At 30.9% G+C, this 24,447-nt stretch overlaps 1 protein-coding gene across 4 annotated transcripts in view; it reads right to left on the bottom strand.

The window, feature by feature from the left end:
* LOC144834595 (autism susceptibility gene 2 protein homolog) overlaps positions 1-24,447 on the bottom strand; it is a 135,180-nt gene that overhangs the window by 66,418 nt on the left and 44,315 nt on the right. For 3 of the 4 annotated variants that reach the window (XM_078689459.1, XM_078689457.1, XM_078689456.1), the window contains exons 3-5: positions 6,501-6,602; positions 4,969-5,004; positions 468-497 (exon numbers count right to left, since the gene is read on the bottom strand). In XM_078689459.1, the coding sequence (XP_078545585.1) occupies positions 468-497; positions 4,969-5,004; positions 6,501-6,602 (168 nt within the window). The remainder of the gene's footprint in view (positions 1-467; positions 498-4,968; positions 5,005-6,500; positions 6,603-24,447) is intronic. The other variant, XM_078689458.1, reaches the window with a different exon arrangement.

Here is a 24,447-nt window from a genome sequence, read left to right on the forward strand (position 1 = left end):
CTCTGTTCATTAAGTTTTATATCGTGTTAATCATAAAATGTACCCAATAATAGTTAGTTTGTTATATAATATTTATATTGTATATATTCATTTTTATTTCACAATAAATATGAATTTGAACTCAATGTACATTATATGCTGGCATTGTACAAACTACAGTATTATTTAAAAAGATATAAATATGAAAAATAAATAAACTTCCATGCAAGATGTGTATACTTATATTATAGAGGTTATACACAGTGGAATACAATCATCCTGGTATGCTTAAATAAAAGGTTACAGCATTTACAGCCACCAAAGAAATCAGTTGCAAACAAATTTAAAAGGCAAAATAAATTTATTTCTAAACAATCAACCTCCTAAAAAAACTCAACCTACAGTAAAATTCTAAGTAATATAATAATATCCTCCACAAAACAAGGTTATTTTGTTGGCGATCAAAAATGATCTACATAATCACTTACCCTGGTGTCTTCCTCGCTCTCTACATCACACTAAAATAAAAAGAACATTATTATTTAATATTATATTTCAATTTCATATTAAATATTGTTTTAATAATCATAATTCATATTTGAAAGGCTTTAGAGATGCATGGTGGGAAACAATCACTTGATTATTTGTTTTTCTCCCAATTCCTTCCCACTATGCATTGTACAATGATGTTTTCTAGCGACATCAGCTATCTGCAATAAACCTATGGGCATAGTTAGTCACACCTTCCAAATACCACAGATGAATCAAATTGAATGAATAATAATATTTATTTTACTTCTTTCATAAAACATGAAACACAGGATTTCATACAGTTTAATAAAATAACATTTAAAAAAAAAGAATAATAATCATCATATCACAAAAAATTAGTTTTAATTTCTAAAAGATGTAGGCCAGAGAGAAACCTTGGAAGCCATGTCTGCACCTCCACATGTGCCACGATTACCTTGACTTTGAAGACAGGACCCTGAGGTCCAGTTTCTATAAATTAGTAGAATCAAAGTTTCATAATAATCTAATTAACTCTCAGCTTGACCCAGGTAATGGTGTTAATTAACATGAGAAATGGTAGTAACACATGGTGTTTGTTTGAAGCAGACAAAACAACTCTCAGACACAGCTGCATACATGCTAACAGAGAAAAAGCGGTATGGTCTTATGAAACGTGGCCTAGAGAATTGTTTTAGCTGGAGATGGCTCCCAAACCAAACTGAGAAACCAACCAAACTGGGAAAGAGCATCATGGTAAAACTTTTTCAGGCAACAGTGGAGATCTTCCTGATTTTTGCAAAGGTGTGAAACCTGGACCTTAGATAAGCTCTTGATCGCTGGTATAGGCCTACATACATGCTAAAGAAAAGTCCTAGATGCCAACTGGAAGGCACATCTGACTAACAAAGAGTGGTAATGATAATAAAAGTAAAGAATGTATGTTATTCCTTATGACCATTTACTGTACAATATGGAGCGGACGGACTCAGGATAGATACAGATTCCATGTGATACGCAGTTTTCCGCTTACCGTTACCGCTCGTCTGTGTAAATTGGCCATTATATGGAGACTACCAGAAATGATATCAATAAGGAGAAAGAGAAGTGTACAGTTTGCAAAAGAAGCAGGAGAAGGAAGAGAAGAGTACAGTCTAAAGTGGTGACTCAGGGCAAAAGATCAATTTGAACACCAGCATTGATTTGCTGAGACAGTTGAAGAAACACAGGACAGGAAGGAATGGAGGTCCAGCATTGGAGTTCATCAGAAGATGCTGGATTGATAGTAAACCAATAGATTATGCTCTTTCAGTTTGGTAATATAAAATAATATATTTATGAAAATTGACTTCATCTGGGCCTCTGTGGTTGAATAAAGTTGAACTGAACTAACCGTTTGAAATAGATGCTCATTCCTTTCAGTGTCATATAAATGTAAAATAACATATTCTAAAAGTCCTTTTTACTGCCCCATTAATTATGGAGGTGATCTACTGCAAAATTCTTCTTTTCGTAATTGTTTTGCACTTCATGGAAAAGGGCTACTGTCGGTTTATCCAGATAAGCAGGCATGTAATACACTAACAATAACATATTCTAGATAGAGTTCATCTGGGCCTACGTGGTTGAATAAAATTGAACTGAATATACATACAAACATCAGAGTAGCGATTACCGGGATATGACTACTTCCACCAGGTCAATATAACATGTAATGCTATTATCATTCATTCCTAACCTAACGTCGTCGTTTAACATTCTGCGAGATTATCCATATCACTAGAAGCAGTTAAATCTCTGGAAATAACTTATGTCCAAGCTATCAAAAGCATTTTTAAAGAATTTACCTTTTAACTTGTATTAAACATACAAAGATTTATAGTTTTAAGCCATTTGTGAGCTCTACTAGCAGTTTCCATCGCAAGAGGTTTAAAGAATTTTATCTAAAATATGTGATTTATTCTAAAAATGTTTTAAGCAACATTCGGAAGGAGAAAATACAACTTTGGCTAGATCTTTCTCTTTAACTCATTCAATATATTGTCACTACCTGTAATTCAATTACAATTTTCCATTTTGTTAGTCAGCAAATACAGGTATTATGTTGGTTTTTTTAAACCATATTACTTCCAACCTCCCCCGATTGGCTTCATATAAAAAACAGAACATTTTTTATACTAATCAAATTAGTTTAGAATTCACAATATTTTTCCTCATAGACTGTTTCTGTCTACTGTGGACCCCTGTTTCTTACGATTAAAGTAGGTGGCTTAAAATATTAATACCCAAGTTATATCGACAGCCAAGTTATTAATAATGACAGCTTATTGAATTGTAAATTATTTAACACATAAAAAATATAAATACTATAATAAAATTGATTTTATTTTCATATAGGTGTTAAAAATAAAGTAGATTTTTAATATAAACACATTTCATCACCAGCCCAGTTCTTTACGACCATATAAACAAGTCTCTCTTATTGTGTAAAGTTATGATAAAAATTTCATTAAAAAAATCGAAAAATGTTGTAACAATGACATAACTATAAGTAATTTTATTTTGCAGATGTTAGCTTAACAAAGGAATATATTTCAGTTAATTGAATCCTACGTAAAACACCTGTTAGTAATTTTTTTTCTACATCATTAGAATTAAATCGTGACATTATTTGGTATGGTATATAGAGGGCAGCAGATTTGGTACAAGATGATTGTCATGTAAAATGTGTGTGACATGGAAAACAGGAAATCATCAAAGAACAAGAAGAGACAGGATATAAATATCTCTTAATACGTTAAGCCTATGAAGAGCTGATGTAGGACAGATTTATCACGTATCAATTACCCCCTTACCACCTCGGCGAGAGTGTCAGAAGTGGGCGTAGCTCAGATACTTTCATGACTTATCTCGCACATTCACGCATGATAGTTTAATTTCATTTTAATGTTAAAAATTAAATAATTTTCAATACATGTTTAATGACTTTAGGAAGTAGGAAACGATGATGGTAAGATTTATAAATTTTTTAATATCCTAACTCAAGGAAAAAAATTTTTAATTTACCTAAAAAACAAGATTTTCTAACACATACGCTAACCTTTACTAAATACTACATTTAAACGGCATAAGCACAAATTATAAACTTATTTTAAATGGAACTTAATTTCAACATTACTCGGAATTAATCTGAAACATAATTTACATAATTATACACTGCCTATCACATAAAATGTAGTTTTAAATGGAGGTTTAAATGATACAGTTATTAAATAAGTGGCAGGCTTGAGGAGAGACAGAACAGAATCATTAACTAGTATAAAAAAAGATAGACAAAATGGCAATTGCATAAAAAGCCAACTTGTGGTACATTATACAGCAACGCTTGTGTTTAAATTGTCTATTGTTTTACACATTGATATTGGATACATTTGAGAAAAATCCCTCCATTATTTATACTTAGAAAAATGTCAATTTTATTTTATCTGTACTTAAAGCTTAAAAAATGTCTATTCTATTCTGTTCTTTAAACAAGCTTCTGTCTCTGCTCAAACTTACTGTAGTTAATTATTAAGCAAGTCTCCAATGAATGTTAGAAAACTCAATTTTATATTACTGTAAGAGTAACATTTACTGTACAAGAAAAACCATGCCTTACCAAATCCCATGTTAAGCTTTCAGTTTCACTACTTTTTAATTATCAAATATTTATTCCCACAGCCTACAGTAAATACTCAAAGGGTCTTGTACAGGCATTTTTAATTTAAGAATTAATAAATAAATAATTGTGATATTGACTCATGGGAACCATGCGGACATTTTATTTCTTCTTTATCTTTCATCGAGGTGGGTAATAACTGAATGTATAATTAATTTTATACAATGTCTGGAGAATTCAATCGGATTAAAAAATTCAAAATCAATTTAGATGAAAAAAATATTGTAATAACGGGAATTTAATTAAAAGGGATGTCTGGTAATTATGTACAAAAATTATTCACCAGCACAATTCCAACTCATACATTTTTAGTTTGATATTTTATCCACACTGTAGATAATTCTATGAATATTTACTTGTTTATAATATAAAGCTCTGTCTACACTATCAAACTAGTTATGACTAAAAAAGTGCAATGTCCCCAAATATGGTAGTGATATAACATCACTGTGTCCATATATGGGCACATCACATTTTTTTTGTCACATAATAAAAGTTTGATAGCGTAGACAAAGCTTTTGATTTCCCCAAACAGATTATCACATTTTGATATTTTTGTCCGAACCAGTCAACTGGATAATTCTATGCCCTCAAATGTTAGGTGTCAAAACATGTGACATAGACATTTAGTCCAAGATAAAAATATATTCAATATACTTACACAATTGATACTTTTACTTTTGTTTAAAAAAAAGGTAGGTATTAAATTTGAAGAAAATTATTTCTATCATAGAAAACATTAATGGATAATTGTTACTTACAATATAGCCTCTGCCTGAGCTTGTATGTGAGCTTTCCTGAAAAAATAGATTGATAAATATGAAAAGAATAATTATGATAATTAATGATAACATCACGTTTCTCATTAATAGTTTATGGATGACCTTAATAATGTTGTATGACGATGACGAAAATAGGTATGGTTAACTATATGGAGACACATTTTTAAAATGGATAAACCACTAATATTGGCTTCTCCTATCTAAAGAAGAGAATTTACATTAATAATGTTTTTCAAGGCAAATTATTTTATATGATAATGAACAAATAAAGCTTTTCACTATTCAGTATTCATAATGATTTTACTATACAGTCGGTGGGTAAATAGCAAAAGGCTTCCTAATTTCTAGGAGTTTTATGTGGTTATTAGTTTTAGTATTAGTCATTCCATTTTATATATTTTAATTATTTTTTTGTGTTTAGTAGTATGTCAAACATCAAATTTCCAATTTTTATATGAATATTAGACAATAAAAGTTTTTGAATTTGAATCAGTATCAGATAGTCTATATTGTTTTGACCAGTGCTAATATATTGCTATTTTTCTCCTAACTGTATACAAATGGAGATGAAGTACAATCAAAAGTAAACAATAATAGATGAGTAAATACAAAATAGGAACAATAACAAGAGAAGGACATTTAGAAAAGAGGGAACTCATTTTATAAAACATAAACTACATTAGACAAGACACATAGTTGTAACCTTTATTCCTTTACTAACATTCACTGACACATATCATACTTTGTAATATTACAGCGAATAAATTGGATTGTGAACATTATAATTCAAATGTGACACATTTCCGTGAAATCTTAATATAAAGAGGGGTAAAGAGTTTCCTAAGGGGTAAGTAGTATCCCTTAAGTATAATATTTGTATCTGTAATGTAATTGAAGCCTACAGGGTTAAGATAAGCCTGTTATCAGGAATAATAGGGAGTAAGTTTGATCAATAATTTCTCTATAATTCTCAATTACAAAATGCAATTTGTGCCACAAATAGGAGATTAAATGCATAACATAAATCTTAAGAGAGTTTATATATTTTTTCTATGGCAAGGTTCATCACAATTTCCTAATAATTTTGTATATAGAGGAGTAATTAGTGCTTGTGGTGTATGTTTTCAACCCAAATTTGTTGTATTTTTAAATAAATGTAAACCTACATTAAGCCTGTTTTAAACGTTTTTGTCCTATGGAAGCAGTTTTGGTAGTTTATAAACAAAGATATCGGCTTAATTTTTACTACAATGAACAGTTTTCGTCCGGTAACGTTCATATAAAATAACGTCTCAGAACAGAGTTTATTAGTGTGACTGTCTAAAATTAATTCATGCAAACCGGTTTAAGAATGGATCTTGTTGATTACTATCAAAATCAACTTTATAAAATAGATTCTTTTTTGTTTTTTTATTTGTTTGTGGTTGTGTGTATCCATTTCTACTCGCAAAAAAAGAACGGTTAGTAAAACCGTATTCTCTTGCTCGTTAGAAACCGGTCCTATTACTTACATCACTTAATCTTGAATTTGGTCGATTTGGTCCGTTCTTTGCAACTACTTCTGGTCTTGTATTTTCATCTGCTGGTCTGTTGACACGGTGAGGAGAACGCGTCTGTCAAACAAACAAAAAAATAATAATTAAAAGCTATGAATCAATACATAATTATATCAGCGCCAAGGCGAAAAGTATCAACAATTAACTAACATAAAAGTGTTGTAAATACAGTTCCTGAATCGAACATAATCATACAAAATCCGATTTGGTTTTACTAGAATAAAAGAAATTTTGAAAGCAAAAAAGATTAAACAGATACAGCAATAAATCTTCCCTACTCTTGCAACCGATTTTAATATCGGTGGATAACAAATTGTTTTACCTTCGCATACTTTATTTCTTTATGAAATTATTCAGTTAAATTGACTTGTTTGTCGTATGATACAGCGATCAACCGCAATATAGAATAATCTTCAACTCCTTCTTAGAAATACTTTTGATATTAGCTATGGATTTGATATAATATGACTCAATAGGGTGTTGGTAATCATTGAGATTAACAGGATTAGATTTAATCCAAGATAATCCTTTGCTTTATTATAGCAACTGATAGAGAAACTCAATAACAACAAACATTTGCTACTGATACTCGTTTTCATCTGTTCGATCGTTTTTTTTTTATTTCTTTCATTTTTCGAGGTCAAGGGAGTTTTTAATATATATTACTCAATACAAAAATTAAAATAAATCTAGGACTGTACCATTTAGAATAGAAAAATAATTTAAAATATGTCAAAGTAAGTGAGGCATGAAGTACTGTGTAGGTCCTACAAAAAATGCAATTTAAAGAAATATTTTATACAAAAATTGATTTCATTATTCAGATACATACCAAAATGTATGTACGGTTACAGTCAATATATTTAAACAAAAAAGGAAGGCCTATGTATTACAAGAGAACCCCTTGTCGGAACCCCACAAAGTGTCCCTTAATAGGAGTGTCCCCTAAAGAGTTGGCCATAGTGCAAAATTATACATTTTCCCTTCATTCGTTTTTCAGGAAAGTGCCCTCTTTAAACAAGGGTACTACTACTGTACTAATTATTCCGATAGCCATCTAAAAGATAAAACGTCTCATGTTTTTTAAGTATACCTCAAGCGATATGTACTTTACAATGTCCCAATTCCGCAATAGCATAAATTGATGACTTAGGGTAACGCTCACTTCATAAGCTTTTCATTAACTGATGATTAATTCATCGCAATAGTAGAATTGATGTCCACAGTAACAACTAATAGACCATTAGTCAGTAATTACATTCAAATCAACAATTATTCAGATATCGTCGAGGTAAGTCGAAAGATTGATTAACTAACTACAACGATTCTGACTTCCTTCGCTAGATTATTAATCAATCGATACCGTGAGAAATTAGCATTTACGTTAAACAAATCATAGAAAACGTTGAGGCATTCACCCAAATAGAAATTGGTTCTTTCTAAGTACTTGTTTGTTCGTTTTACAGTAGAATAAATGTGAATGTAAATTTCAATGTAATTCTGTGTCAAATGGAAAGGAATATTTATGATGAAATGTCAAGAACACTTATTTAAGTCACTGCTCTTAACGCTACACGTCACAAGATGTACAGCAACAAACAAACAAAATGTAAATTTAACACTGATGAGTTTTTCCTTTAGATATATTTCCCCAAGGAATGAAGATTAATAATATACATATTTTATTATTAAATTACTAATTTTAAAGCATAAATAACATTCCCAGCCAAAATTACACATGACGCCTGAAAATATTGTAGGAAAAGCTGTGAAACGGTACATTTAGTTCCATTAAGAAAGAGCAGGAAAAGACAGATCAGGAGAGGACACAGAAAGAGATGAGAAAGAAGGAAAAGACAGAACAAGAGGGAGTAGGAGGGATCAAGAAAGGACAGAACAAGAGGAGGAAAAAGCAGAAGAGATTAACAGAAACATGTAGAAAAAGACTATGTGTAATTAATTATCAATAAATCTGGGAAAAACGCCGAACGTTTTACAATTCTTTAAGAAATTGTTTCTCAAACTGTCTAAATAAATACTGACTTCTCTATTCATTGTTTATTTTTTTGCTACAGTAAATACAGTACTGTACCAAAGACAAGGAAATTGACATTCCTTCAAATAAATTATATAGAAAAAAAAAATTAATAATTAATTTGCTTATTTGCCAAAAGCAACCAATAAATATTAATATTTATTTATTTTTGGAATACAATAACCCACATAGATCAATCAGTCACATTTTCATATCATATTCAAAGTAAATTTTTGTATCAACTATCATTACATATTTAAAATTACCTTTTGCAATCTATGCTCTATTACATCAAGAATAAAAGTATTAACAAGATTCAAATATCATTGCCGCGAGCTTGTTCAAAATGACAACAAAGTATTTTTAGGTTGATATTTAATATAGCTGATTAAGGGATTTTAAGATTCCACGTGTCATGAGTGCCATACGAAATGTAAGATGGAATAGATATGTAATAAAAACAGATGGCCTATATTATCAAAATGTAGTAAAAATGAAAGATGAAATATGAGATTGGTAAATATACTTTCACATTAAAATATCAATCCCATATGATAATTATTAATCATTGGTGATATAATATTACATAGATACATATCCATATGATTAGATAATTCAAGTTAAAACAACAAAAACATAATGTATTACCAATTTATCAAAGTTGGTTTAAAATTACAATAATCATACAGTAATGTTATTCCAAGGGCTTTGACTCTTTAAAGTTTTGAGAACATTATTGAAATCGAACAAACAAAAATATTTAAAAATATTTTTGAAATGACAAGCTTATAATCCATGTTCATAACAAATTGATCCAGAAAAATGTAAACATCCTTAAGCTCTGTCTACACTATCAAACTTTATGTGACAAAAAAGTGAAAAATTTCTATTTCGTAATTTTCTCAAGTTAACAGTAGACTCTATACTGCTTATAAAAACTGTAGTCAGAAAAATGTATACAATTAAATTTAAATTATTATCATTATATAAAATTAATCCAAGATAATATAAACATGCTGGAATATGAAGTGATAAGTAGAAACAGTGGCCTATTTCCAACTCCAAACAGATGGAGCAATTCCACTGGGAATACTATACAGACACTAATAATAATTTGATTGTAATACCTTCCACTGGTAAATACAAGAATTAAATAACTTAATAACTTTTGATTCATACTAGAAATATATCTGAAATTATACTATTTTTAGAAAAAAATGTATTTATTTCTGTGTTTAGTTTTGTCAATGAAGTTTTGTAACCAGAAAGTTGTTAGTGTTTCATCAGTTTTACACTTAAATGTTTATTTAATAAAAGCAATGCAAGAAAATCATGTTTCAGAATGTACCATTTACTTAATAGGGATGTTCAATGAACTGAATGAGACATCGGCTTTATGGTTTATCCATGTAAGTTATCCAAATAGATTTCTTGGTTATAATTCCACTATAGTTATGAGTATATATTATTATTAACGGAAAACAAAATTATTTTATATTCATTTAAGAATCTTAAACTAAAAATATTGATGGAAATTTGTCATTGAATTATCAGGAAGTAGGTTAACATGCTTTCAAAGGTTACACAAATCTATAACATAAACTGTGGTAACCATTACAATAGGTTTAATAAGTAATGAAACATACATACAAATAAAAATTAGCTAGTCAATAAGTCTACAATCCACAATCCCATTAGCAAGCAAACTTATTTCATGTCTAAATCGTAGGATAAACCGGCCGTGTGGTTGCTCTCATCGTTCTGGCTATTTTTTCCTGAATTGGTGGAGAACAACATGTGAACCGTGTATACCTTAAGCCGGCCAGGATTTGCGGCCAAGACTTAATGTGCTAATGGTGACTACCTTTAAGCTGCTGGGGAAAGCGATCTTGTGCAAGGAATTAAGTGGGATTAGCCTAAAGATGAACAGGATTTGCATAACTAATCCCAGGATTAGTAAGAATACAACCTTGACATTTCTAGATCTAGTGATGTATTAGAGGATTCACGGTGATCCATCGATCGGCTAACCTTCCTAGAAAATTCTAAAACAAACATCAGATACATATAATACGTTATAAATTGATTCTGTCCCTCGATAATCATACCGCCATTAAAAATTCTCGTAAACGAGTTGATCTATTCAGCGTATTTCCCTAGCTAATAATACATCAAGAGGTCATTTTCCACGATATAAATTGGAAACTAAAACCATTTATGAAAGAAAGAAAATTGAAGGGAGAATTTTTTTTTGTCAGGATATTATAAGAAAAATGAGAACAAGGCCGTTTATAACACTATAAGTAGAAGCAGGTGAATACTATGTGTTTAAAATGATTATTTTCTTCATCATTATATTTTTCAAATTTACGAACAAAACAAAATAATTTAAGGTAGAGTCTCTAGAAAATATTAACGTTATCAAATGTGTTTTGCGGATTTCAGGTTATTATTTACTTTTAAATTATTATTATCTTATCTTATGTTATCTTATAAGGCATGAGAATTTAACATTTCCATCAAACAATAGTTGTACATTTTCATGTTAAAAACAAATTCTTGAAAATTATTGTTTTTAAATTGAGGAAAAATTATTTTATTATTATTATAAAATTCTTCTTCAGAAGCCATTGATATATTGGAAAGAGAACATCCAAGATTTTATAATAATTGTTCATAGATTTTAACGTATACTTGGTATTTATTTAAAAATGAAATAATAATCATATATTCTGTGTCTTTATCCATAATAATCTATTCAATATTTGGAAGCCATATTGGTTTATTACATAATTTGTCCACAAATTCTTGTTTTAAGCAGGTTTATTTAAGAGACCTTCAGTTCATCATAATCAAGTCCACATTAACTCGCATTCACTTGTTCTCGATTCGAGTCAATATTTAAGCGTATATTAATTGCGTTTCGATAACAAATTACGCAGGCTTAATCATCTATAATTAGGTTACGGCAAACTGCCGCGCAAGATGTAACAACCTAAATTTATAACCACATCAGAAAAGTACTGCATTACCTTTACGAAACATAAAGGCATTGAGTATAAAGATTAAGTCACTTATTTTTAATTAACTCGAATTAAGATAAATTCTAAATGATTAACCCAATAAAAACTCATTCTATGTGGTTGGCATTTAAATAGGTTAAATATCAATCGCACAATGCAAACTCATTTTTAATTTTAATTCAAGGAAACCATAATACAAATTGATTATTTATATCTAAAGCTCTGTCTACAGTACACTATCAAACTAGTTTGACAAAAAAAAGTGTGATATGCCCAAATACCGTAAATCTTCTAATTGTAACCCTGGCTTATTATTCTTTGATTGCTTCTTAGAGTGGGGGGTTATTAGAGTAATGGGTTACTATTACTAATCTTAAATTAGGCACCTGAAAATAGTAACCCACCCCCAACTTTTGGATTTACAGTATTTACTGATATGACATCATCGTATTTGGGCACATCACATTTTTTTGTCACATAAATTTGATAGTGGAGACAGAGCTTTATGGTAGCTCTGCATAAAAAAAGAGGAAGAGGGAGCCTATTCAAACTGAGACCCTACTATATATTTCCTTGTGTGGAAGGAAGGTTGCAATTATTGCAAAGGTTTACTACCAAAATAGTGATACTTAAGGTGTGTTCAGACATAAACATAACTTTGTAGTCTGAACAGGCCCTTAATCAACTAGTCTTTTGAAAGCTCTATTTATATGAGAAAATTGTAATGTTCGTATTTTTGTTTATGTTTATGCATGTTGAGAAATTATTGCAAGAGTTTACTACCGAAATAGTGATACTTAAGGTGTGTTCAGACATAAACATAACTTTGTAGTCTGAACAGGCCCTTAATCAACTAGTCTTTTGAAAGCTCTATTTATATGAGAAAATTGTAATGTTCGTATTTTTGTTTATGTTTATGCATGTTGAGAAATTATTGCAAGAGTTTACTACCGAAATAGTGATACTTAAGGTGTGTTCAGACATAAACATAACTTTGTAGTCTGAACAGGCCCCTAATCAACTAGTCTTTTGAAAGCTCTATTTATATGAGCAAATTGTAATGTTTGTATTTTTGTTTATGTTTATGCATGTTGAGAAATTATTGCAAGAGTTTACTACCGAAATAGTGATACTTAAGGTGTGTTCAGACATAAACATAACTTTGTAGTCTGAACAGGCCCTTTATCAACTAGTCTTTTGAAAGCTCTATTTATATGAGCAAATTGTAATGTTCGTATTTTTGTTTATGTTTATGCATGTTGAGAAATTATTGCAAGAGTTTACTACCGAAATAGTGATACTTAAGGTGTGTTCAGACATAAACATAACTTTGTAGTCTGAACAGGCCCTTAATCAACTAGTCTTTGAAAGCTCTATTTATATGAGCAAATTGTAATGTTCGTATTTTTGTTTATGTTTATGCATGTTGAGAAATTAAGTAATGGTTTAATACCCACAGTCTCATAAAATTATCAATAATACATAAACATAACTGTTGTTAAACTTTATGAGCTATAGATGAAACTATATAATATTAATTTTGTACGAGGCGGTGTGAAATAAAAGCAGTATTAATAGCCAACAACTACTTGAAATCACCCTAATTAATATTTAAAACTTAAGAAATTAACATTTATGGTAATGATAAATATAAATCTAGGCCAATGAAAATTCATGAGGTAGACCTAATGTTTTTTTCTTGGTAGTAATTCTTGCTAATCCAGTATATAAAACTAAAGTCTTTTACAATATAAATGTGTAGTGGAGCTGTAGCTTGGTGGTTAACATGCTTGCCTTCCAAATCTCAAAGTCCAGGGTTCAATCCTGACCTAGTGCCAGCTCACAACTCTTTCAACTCTACTCTCTAGCCTCAAATTTGACTTTTATTATATAATTTGAGTTTATAAGCACGCTAAATATAAAATAGTTTATCTATCCTGTAATTGACAAGTTACTCGCTGCTGGAAGTATGAAATAAACAAATAAAAAAAAAAATCTTCCATTGGCAAACACTTATTCAACACTTTTCCATGAAGAGGACAAGGTGCAATGTTTTTACTAACTATAAATTGCAAACTTTTTAGTTTTTCTCTTGCTTTTATCTTTTTGTTTTTTTATGTATTTATATATTATTATTTGTATTTTGTGTTCAGATGGAGAGCAATAAGATGGTCAACCCATACAAACGACACCCTTTGGGACGCTTTGTCTCCAAGGTGTCTTCTTAAGCTTGGTTCCCACTAGGATGCAACGTAAAGACGTAAGCTATAATGCAAACAATCACAAGCGACAGTTGGGTAATCCATTGCTTGTGATTGGGGGATTCACTTTCGTTGCGGCTTATGTCCTTGCGTTGCATCCTATTGGGAACCAATACGGGTTCAATTGAAATTGTTTCAAAGAAAGAACATCAGCAATAATAACCATAGAACAGGATAGCCATGTTCTGAATGGTAGACTACATAGATGCCAAAGTGTGTTAATTTTATTACTTTAAACACTGTGATAAACCAGTAATAATAACATCATAATAATTCATAATCGTTTAATTACATTTAAAGATGAATCTAGAAATGGACAGTGATGTGATTAAACCTCATTTTAGGTGTTTGATATAATAATATTATATTAGAAGGGTTACACAAAAATAATAAACTATTATTGATTCAGGAGTCATAATGGTTTATATTCAACATAAAACATAGTAAACCATCAAATTATTAGTGTATAAGGTTGTAGTGTTAAGTCCAATATTCCGCAAAGTACAGTAGTACAGTTTAGTGGTAGAAAGTTAATATTTTAGTGTTATTTTTAATGACTATCATTATCCTTGGGAACAACTAAAAATAGAATAAATTCATAATTAATGGAATAATTAAGGAGCCATAATTGTTTAAAACCTATAACGATAATAGTCAAATCCAGGGAATCAGAAAAGTCACGTATGGTACAGTAGGTATAAAAATGAAAATATTTTTAAAATAGTTTTCCAGTCAAAGACTGGTCTCCCAGAGGGCCCAGTTATGATCAGTGGCTGTATGTGTACTAGTACACCGGAGTAATCCCCTACTCATCTCGAAAGATGTACTAGGTTCTTTATCTACAATAATATTAATAATACCATTAAGAACAATTCGGCCAGGGAAGGCCAATTTCATTTTTTTTAAATACTTTATGTTAGGCATAAAGTTAGTACAGAACATGATACAGCTGTACATGGTTTATCAGCATTTAGTATTAGCAACACCTGTTATTCCAACCAAACCCCCTTCTCCCTCCCCCGTCATACCCTGAATATAATGTATGTTTCACAGTAAAGATTTTCCTAAAAGTTTATAGTCTAATTATATTTATTAAATACTGCAGTAAATCTTGTTGATCAGCTTGTGTTCATATGTGGATTACAACATATCTGTTGAAGTAAAGCCAACATGCGATGAGGCAATTAGTTGTATGCCGTATGTAATACTCCACTCGTACCGACTGCCACAAGCTATACGATATCTGGCAAGTGGATGGATCTACGATTAATTACAACGATTACGCATTCTGACAGATCGTCTATAACCTTAAAAATGTCATTGAAAACTGTTTTTCACACGCGAGAGAAATAGATGTTACAAAAATAGGAGAGTATAATTATAATGTTTTGCTGTGTAAAGTATCTGCTCTAGTAGTATACAGTACATGTATGTTTGTTATTGTTGAAACTTGATGGAACTTGTTGAAATATGATTTTATAAATTTTAAAATAAACTCCATACATACAGATATGTATTTTGTATTTGTGGGTTAAAATTTTAAATTACAAAAAGAAAAATAAACATGGGATTATTCTTGAGTTCAACGAAAGAAACCAACTAATATTAACACAAATCAAGGGTCAAAGTTCAAATTCACATTAGGTCAATACTATACACAAATGGGTACAGTCGGTACAGCCAAAGAATCTCCTGTTCTTCAATTTGCATTCAAAACACAGTATTGGAAGTACAGGGTTAAAGGTCAAACTGGGCGACGCCATTTCACAGCATGGAGCAGCGCCCCCTCCAAACTAGGAAGTCAATTACTCTATCCCCCCCTAGAGTATTAGCAGATCCCCTCTATGATTTTGACTTTCTAATTTGATGCGGGCGCCCTACTCCTCAGTCAATTACTTTATCCCCCAAGAGTATTAGCAGATCCCCTCTATGATTTTGACTTTCTAATTTGATGCGGGCGCCCTACTCCATGGCTCACAATGGCGCCACCCATTAGCTCTATTCTATCCCACAATGCCTTTCGAAATTGTTACGCGCTTCGGACGAACAGGAGATTCTTGTGTTATAAGTTCTTTGGTACAGCTACTTGTCCCCATCATCAGTTGTCATAAATATAATAATAAATAAATAATAATTCCTTTACCAAAGATCAAAGATTTTTTAATTGGAATTGAAATAAACAAGGACTATTATCTGTACGGTCTTCTACCGTATTCAGTAGATTACCACATAATATAACATACCTAAAAAGTATGATACAAATTGCAATAGCAGTCTTATAATAATGTTCATAACATTTACACCTACCTAGGGAGTGATATCTGTAATGTGTGAACGGTCAGGCACATTTCGTTGTATATCACACTGCGGTAATGACTCCTTAGGGATATGAAAACTAATGTACCATCTCTAAAGATGAAACAAATCACAGGCTGATGGTTGTTGCTCCCATGTGTGATGTGTTTGATTCAGGCATAATGATTCATAATCAAGGAAGGAGGGTTTACAAAGGCAAAGAAGCAATTATAATAGGACCCGGTAGGTTAATGGTGGTAGAATGAGGTAAACAGTCTATAAAAGTATCATAATTCAGGTATAATCAAAGCATTTGGAGCTGAGTACAAAGTAGTGAAATGATGTGTAAAGTAAGCAAAACAGAGATGTAATTAGGAATGCTTATGTAGAATACACAGTGGAATATATTGTACAGTAAAAGTGAGCTTTATCATGTATAACATTATGAGGTAATTAATTAGAAAGAGGATAATGAAGGTGAAGGACCACATATGCTAAAACATTATCGATGAATAGTACTAAAGTCAGATTTAAATGTATGGTGTAGCTGACAATATAGAAACCAAATAAATGCTGTACAGTACTACTAACAAATTCTTATCTTTCTGTCAACTAAAGTCTTGGCCTTTTATAATAATAATTTATTGGAAGGTACACTTTTGAAACAGTGGCCAGAGTAAAGTAAAATAATTAAAGTTAAAGGAAAACAAACTGATTTAACAATAGGCCTATTTACAAGGAAATTATGTACAAAATATTTAAAAAAATAACATTAACATAATTATAACATTAATATAATAAGAGACAGACTTTTCTTTATCAGTGCGTCTATATGGATGACTGTGTTTAGGAGTGAACTGCTAATTGACCAAACCCCAGTAACATCTGATTTTTATAATCAAAATAATATACCATGATCAAATAATATACCATGATCAAATGAAACCTGCAGAATGTGGATATAAAAAAAGCCTTCGTTGTTTGAAATTGATTTAACATCCTTGAACAATAGTAGTTACTACTACAAGAAACAAACATTTATTTTACTAGAAATGATTAGTTATTATCGTGTCTAAATTGATAAGGAGCCAAAATTAATATTACTAATATTTCTTTTTTAATGTTGTAGCAATAGGGCTTGTCTCATTTAAATCATACTTTTCTTTCCATCATTATTAAAAAGTATAGGACTTTGGTCTGTACCTCTTTTTTAATGTAATGTTATTGCCCCTGAACCATAAATTGTAAACATTCAGTTATTGCAGAGAAACAAATCTATTCTACAGAAATATTCTAAACAACTGACTATTTATTACTTGCACATAACAAACTAAAATACTGTAATATTTATGCTCTGAATTGTAAAATAAATTATTGATTAACATGGTAAGTTACTCATACTTATTTCAAACATCTGCAAATTAAGCTGTTGCTAATTTAAATTTAATTTATGTATTTCTAACTGTAGTAATCTTCTTATCCATCATGAAAAGCTATAGATAATCCTGTGTAGAGTCTTTACAAAGGAGAACCAATCTACCAAATGACAACGTCCTTTCGCAGTAATCAAAAATAGAATAACAATTATTTGTATACATTTACAAAATAAGTACAAATATTATCACAATTTACAGCCACATCCCCTACAGTTTTCAACGTTTCGTAAATATAATGCATTATATATTACTATCAAAACATTAAACCAGGTCATTCCTTGTCCTAAATGTATGTTTTATAGTTATTTACAATAAAAAGAGAAAAACAGTGCACTTCCCAAGTATCTCGCGTTGAATGTCCTCTAAGGACGGTCTTTAGGCCTAAGGCTTAGTTTTGTAGGCCTCTGGTAAACATCGTACGCTAGCTATAGACCTAGATATTTGTTGTGTCTTACTTTACTTGTTGTTTTATGTTGGTGATCATATCTAGGTGTCTTAAATTAATAAACATTTTATAAAGACATCATCACACCAATGAATGTATTGGCTCTTACAATAAGAATTATGATGACGACAGTGAAATTCTAATACTATGTGACAAAGTATACATAAAAATGGTACTGCTTTACGGTGACTCAATACGACGCAAACAATATTAACCATGAAAATATGTACGATTGATGGTATTATGATTCTTAAAAATGGGTATTGCTAAACCCAGCAAACCTTCATTGTGGAGTTAAACAATACCAATGAAAATTGACAAAATCTTGCAATGTGTAAAAATGGATATTTGGGAATGGGGATATTATTTTTAATATTAAAAGCAATAATTTTGCATAATACCTATTTTATTTGTACTGTATCACTAATTGAGCACAGAACACCTGTAACATTATGATAAAATCTCTTGAACAAAGTCTATATCAAAAGTTCGTGGCCCTAGATACGATAAGATAATTATTTATCAATAGCCTAATAGCTGTCATAATGATTAATATTAATATTATACCAATGATAAATGAAGTAATAAAATTGAAAGAATAAAATAGAAATTGTAGGGAAAAAGGAAAGAATTGATATATGACGTCCGACGACCTCGGACAAGTTTTTTCAATGTATGCGCACAATAAATTAACATGATTCTAAGTTCTAGAGGGCCACTTGAAATCTCTAAATTAAAAGAATAAAATAGAAATTGTGGGGAAAAGGAAGGAATTGATATGTTACGACCGACGACGTCAGACAGGTTTTCTCAATGTATGCGCACAATGAATTAACAGGATTCTAAGTTCTAGAGGGCCACTTGAAATCTCCCTAATAAACTGTTGATAAATTGTCTATTAGCAATGTCTATAACAATCACAATAGGTTATCGACCTAGTGCAGATCACCTAAAAAATCTACTTTACTTCAAGATCTTGATATAGGGTTGATATATGGATATATCACAACATGAATCTCTATTCAAGAAATGCACTATAATGTGTAATATGATCCTTTATATGGATGTACTGAACATATTAATTACTTTTGTAGACATAATCTATTTTTCTTGGTGTTTATTTTATAAAGAAATATTGAAATCCTCAAGAGAAGCTATTGTGTGGCCATTTTCCTTGGTAAAGTATGGTAAATATAATACTAATATCCTGAATTTATATAGCGCCTAATGTTGTGAAACCTCTAAGCGCTGAACATTATTACCCCAGTCATTGTTTTGGATCAAACACGTATGGAAACATACTCCCATAATGCAGAGCTAATCAGCGCAAAGTTGTGTCTTGATCTAACCGGGTACCCATTTATACACCTGGGTGGAGAGAGACATATGTATTGTAAAGTATCTTGCCTAAGGATACAAGCAATGCGGCAGAGTTGGATCAGTAGTCGAACGTCCAACACACTGCGCCACACGCCCTTATGCAGTGGTATCATTCTTTATTGGACCAGAGTCCATAAAACATTATCCATAGAGTGGGTGTGTTTATTGACATGCTGCACTTTGGTAACAATGTCATTTTGTAAACATGAATAAACATTAACAAACATCATTACACCCACATCCTTCACAAGTGACAATTCAGATGATCCATCGTGTCGTGATTGCTCAAATTGCTTGCGTTGCGTTAACGTCCTTGCGTTGCGTCCCAGTGGGAACCAAGGTTTAACTGGAGGTCCAGTATACACATCAGCCCCTGTCTGTGTGAACAGATATGAATGCCATTTAGTGGCAGCTGAATGGACTCTAAAGCTCTATCCATCCAGACATTATCAAACTAATTTAACAAAAAAGTGTGATGTGCCAAATATATGTATGTCCATCTATGGTTTTGATATGACATCGTCATCTCCATCTATGGGCACATTACATTTTTTTGTCATATAAAGTTTGATAATGTAGACAGAGCTTTAGGAGATGAACATTGTTGTCTGCATTAATACATCTAGTCCACTTTAGCAAGTACATTACACATAACTATTAACTTCTGGGTTTAAACAAAAATGTAATTTGCGTGTACCTAATTCAGCATACAGTAGTAGTAATAGACATACAGTAATAGCTATTATAAATTTGTAGTAAACATAAAACAATGATTGTAAAATCTATCGAAAGAGCCTCCAATGATTCTTATCTCTCGTTTCCATCTCTCTTCAAATTAAGTTCTATCAATATTTTTTTAGACCAGGAGACATATCACATTACCTAGCCTAATTCCGATCGATGCTTAAAATGTGCTAAAGAGAGGAACATTATTGACTGGCAAAATATAATCTTTGTGATGTTATAATTCAATATGAACATATAACAGATATAAGTATTTGTGTAGTACATGAATTGATCTCATCCACTTCTTTTGTGGTCGTAAATATCGATTGCTGGGGTGAACATCATCCAACAATGCAACCAGATACTCACGGTAAGTGGTTATTTAGTGTAGGGTTACATAGCGCCGATATTTAAAATACACAATTAAGAACAAGTCCTCGAGGGTTTCCTTTTGACCTATTGTCGTAGCGTAGAGTGAAAATTACACGAGAAACTGGATAGCAGAGCCTAAGGCTTTTGTGTTGTTGTCCATGCGTTGATAACGTGTGGTCACAATAGCGGTTTTGTTGACGTTAATAATTTTGTAACATTTGATTGATTGGAAAACTAAACGTAATATATGCCATCAATTAAGGTTAAAGAAACCAATTTTCAATTTAATTTCCACTTAATTATGGACGTCAATTAAGTGTCTGATGATAAGAAATGGAAAATAAAAGACATAAAATTAAAAAGCTGAATAGGTTTGGAACAAGAAATTTGATAATACTCGTAGAAATTTGAGATCGAAAGGACAAGTGATTCAATGACAATTTACACGTAATATAAGTAATATTTAATATCAAATAATAATTTTAAAATGAAATACTGTTTTAGGAGCTGCTTCTATTGGGTCTTCTATCACATGTATAATATTTTGTAATACACCATGATGTACGTAGCAAAATATTGCAGGTGCGATACCAATATTTAGGAGGGGCGAGGTTGAGAAAGATCGTTGAGGTGCTATGTGAAACTAAGATGTTAAAAACTATACAAATTATTAATTATTAAAAATGTGAGAATAATTATGATTACATTCAGCAACTCCTTCCACACTGGATTCTCTCAACTCACGCATGGCATTATTTGTCTAGTATCAAGCAAATTCTTAAATACAGTGTCACATATGTATCACATGTGACACCTGTATTAAGTTAAGGTTAGGGCTTATGATCTATGATACAGGCATCACATGTGATACATATTTCACACAGAATTTGATTTGATTCTGGCCAGTACTGATACCGATACTGATGAACTTCAATGCTACTATGTAACATTTAGTCTGGGTCAAAGGTTATAACCTTTCATTTGTCGTGCGAACACCTCATACAATATTCACCAGCAGTCAATCGCCATACATGTAATGAAGATATCACAATTGTTTATAATAAACATTACTTAGCAATAAATCACGCTACAAAAATATTTATAATATCACAGGCTAGTACAAGCCACTTGACATGGACAATAGACCTGCCTAGCTTCTTGCCAATTTACGAGATAAAGTTTCTAGTTTCAATATTGACTTAGTAAAGATCTTCATTGGTCATATTAACATAGTCATTATTTGAGCACTTAGGCTTGAGAAATAACATGTATACTAGCGGCTGTGCATACTTTACTATGAGTGCTTCATGGTTATATCGCAACACCTGATAACGATGTTGCCAGTTTGCTGTCTGTAATTTCTGTAAATTAGTCCAATGTTCAACATTAAAACAGAATAGAAATATTTGGAAGAGAAGGGGGGGGGGGGGGGGGAGGGAGATGGAATGGTTTGTCACGCTCTTCTAAACTACCAATATGAGAATATGTTAAATTTAGTATTTACGTCAGACCATATCCTCTTCTTTGAAAATGAATCTGTCCAATTGTTTAGAAAAAAAAATCAGATTTAATGATGTTGTTTGGACCATACTCACTACCATAGCATTAGCATCGGTCTATCGCAGTTATGATAAAATTATTAATAAATTCATTTCTTTAAAAAAAAATTAACAATATCTAATCAATAAACGTGGATAGTCACAAGTAAATAAATAATTATTTTATGATTAAATATCAGATGAGATACGTACCTTATTTAATAAGTTCTCAATTGCATATATTGATCCAAATTAAATGCAAATTTAAAATGTTTTTTCCCCTCGAAAATTATTAACGCTGACCTAAATAAAGTTCCAATAAAAATTGTAATGTACAAAAGATACCCAAACAAGTCTCATGCGAGTCTAGAAATATCAAACTGCAATATTATTACTGTTAATGACAATGAGATCTATCTAACGGAAGAGTTCATTATGTCAATAGGGAGGTTGTAACATAATAACAATTTTAATGATATTCTTTGTCGTGCGGAACATCTGCCAAATGTCAAATGATAGAAAATGAGGCTAAAAAATGATTATGACAATATATAGTAAGTCAGTATTATCCAAAAAGCCACAGGCTTTAATAGTCTATCTTGGCAGATGAATATACTGTACTATGCTATAGACTCAATTGGATGTTAGTTGGCTAATATTCAAAATCACAACCATTTCAAATTATCTTTTTTTCTTTCTTCATTTATTCATTCATTCAAAAGAAAGATTCATCCTAATTCCAAATTTTCCTCCATCTAAAAAACATACATATGAAGAACTTGAAAACTATTTATTAATAAAACAGAGTAGGGGATTGGTCTCCCAGTGTACTGATCTGGTAGGCCCTGTACTGCAGGTCACCATGGGTTTGCAAAGGACCTAATCCAAATTGTCTCAGTTTCCAAAGCATGACATATATTTCATCCTAAAAATCTCAATTTAAATCCTAATTATTTTACATAAACAATGTTAAAGTCCAAGGTTTAATTAATAACATAAAAATGATATTAAAACGAAAACCTTATTAATACTGGAGTTTATTAAGATCTTATTCAAAATCCAAATGATTTCTAGTTGAATATGGAGACGTTTTTTAAATTGGTAAATTTGAAATTTTCTTAAGTGTTTATATATAGAATTATTTTCAAATTAAAATAAACTAGCATCAGTCTATTTGATTGATTGCAGCATGCTAGTGAAACATTATGAATAAATAAATAAACCAATATCGGGTTACTTTAAATCAAATTGCATTTCTCTGTGTATTGATTTTTTAATTTGTTTACAAAATCTATTCTTTATGAAAACATATTTTGTCGTGAGCAGAAAGACTACTAGTATCAAATTAAATTATGTATCACCCTAACAAGCATCAACAATCATCCACTCTCGGCTAACACACAAAACACGTTTATATCGAATTCAAGTCGTAATCATCAATACAATAACCGTTTTATCTCCGGATCAATAACTGCTACGGAGCGTACTAATTGATGTATGCGAATAAAACGAGTAACTCAAGCATACACCCGCTCGTTTTTGTTTTCATCTTGATTCAATTAACTTATCAATAGCTTCTTAATGAACCTGTATTAGGTTGTATGCATAATTTATCTATTAATGTTTGTACTACCGAAGACTCTATGAATCACAAGAGACGACTACAGAAATCAATAGTCTATCTTAACTAAAAGCCGCTAGTAATAACATGTAATAGTTCAATATACTAGATTGATAGTTTTATAAAACCAACAAGTTAGTTACATGTGTATTTTTGTTATCCAGGTTACAAGAACAGACAGTTAATCCATCAAAATATGCGATTATGTCATTTCATGATAGATATATTCCATATTGAAAAGACTAGGTAGTAGAAAAAAAAATGTTGCCTACGGCTTTAAAAAAAAAAGCTGTTATAATCTAGCCTAAACATTTCCATTTCAATATTTCAATTTAACTTTTCCTATTAGTATAGTGATTACAAGGTTGCCATTTAATTAATTAATTTATTTGACCAGCATGAAAATACATAAAAATGGTGGTTTGGTGGATTCTACTACTAGGTCCAGGTGATGACCGAAGACACAACATAGGTCGTAGGTTACAAATCAAAAGCTCCCTAGTAAAGGCCAATGAAACACTGTGGCCATATTCACCATTCACACTTGGGCTAAGGGAAACATTTACCCTTAAAATTAACAAGTATCTCCTATAGTGAATACAATTTAAGGGAAATACTTAAATATTTATCGAGGTGAAATACTTAATATTTAAGGAAAATATCTCACTATAGTGTGATTGGTGAATACGGTCACAGGCTCCAAAAACGATCTTAATTGGAACAAGTTATAATTATACCTCTTTAAATAAAAAAAAAAGCTATCGACTAAT

The sequence above is a fragment of the Antedon bifida genome, chromosome 2 (genome assembly GCF_963402885.1).
Source record: "Antedon bifida chromosome 2, ecAntBifi1.1, whole genome shotgun sequence".
Lineage (NCBI taxonomy): Eukaryota > Metazoa > Echinodermata > Crinoidea > Comatulida > Antedonidae > Antedon > Antedon bifida.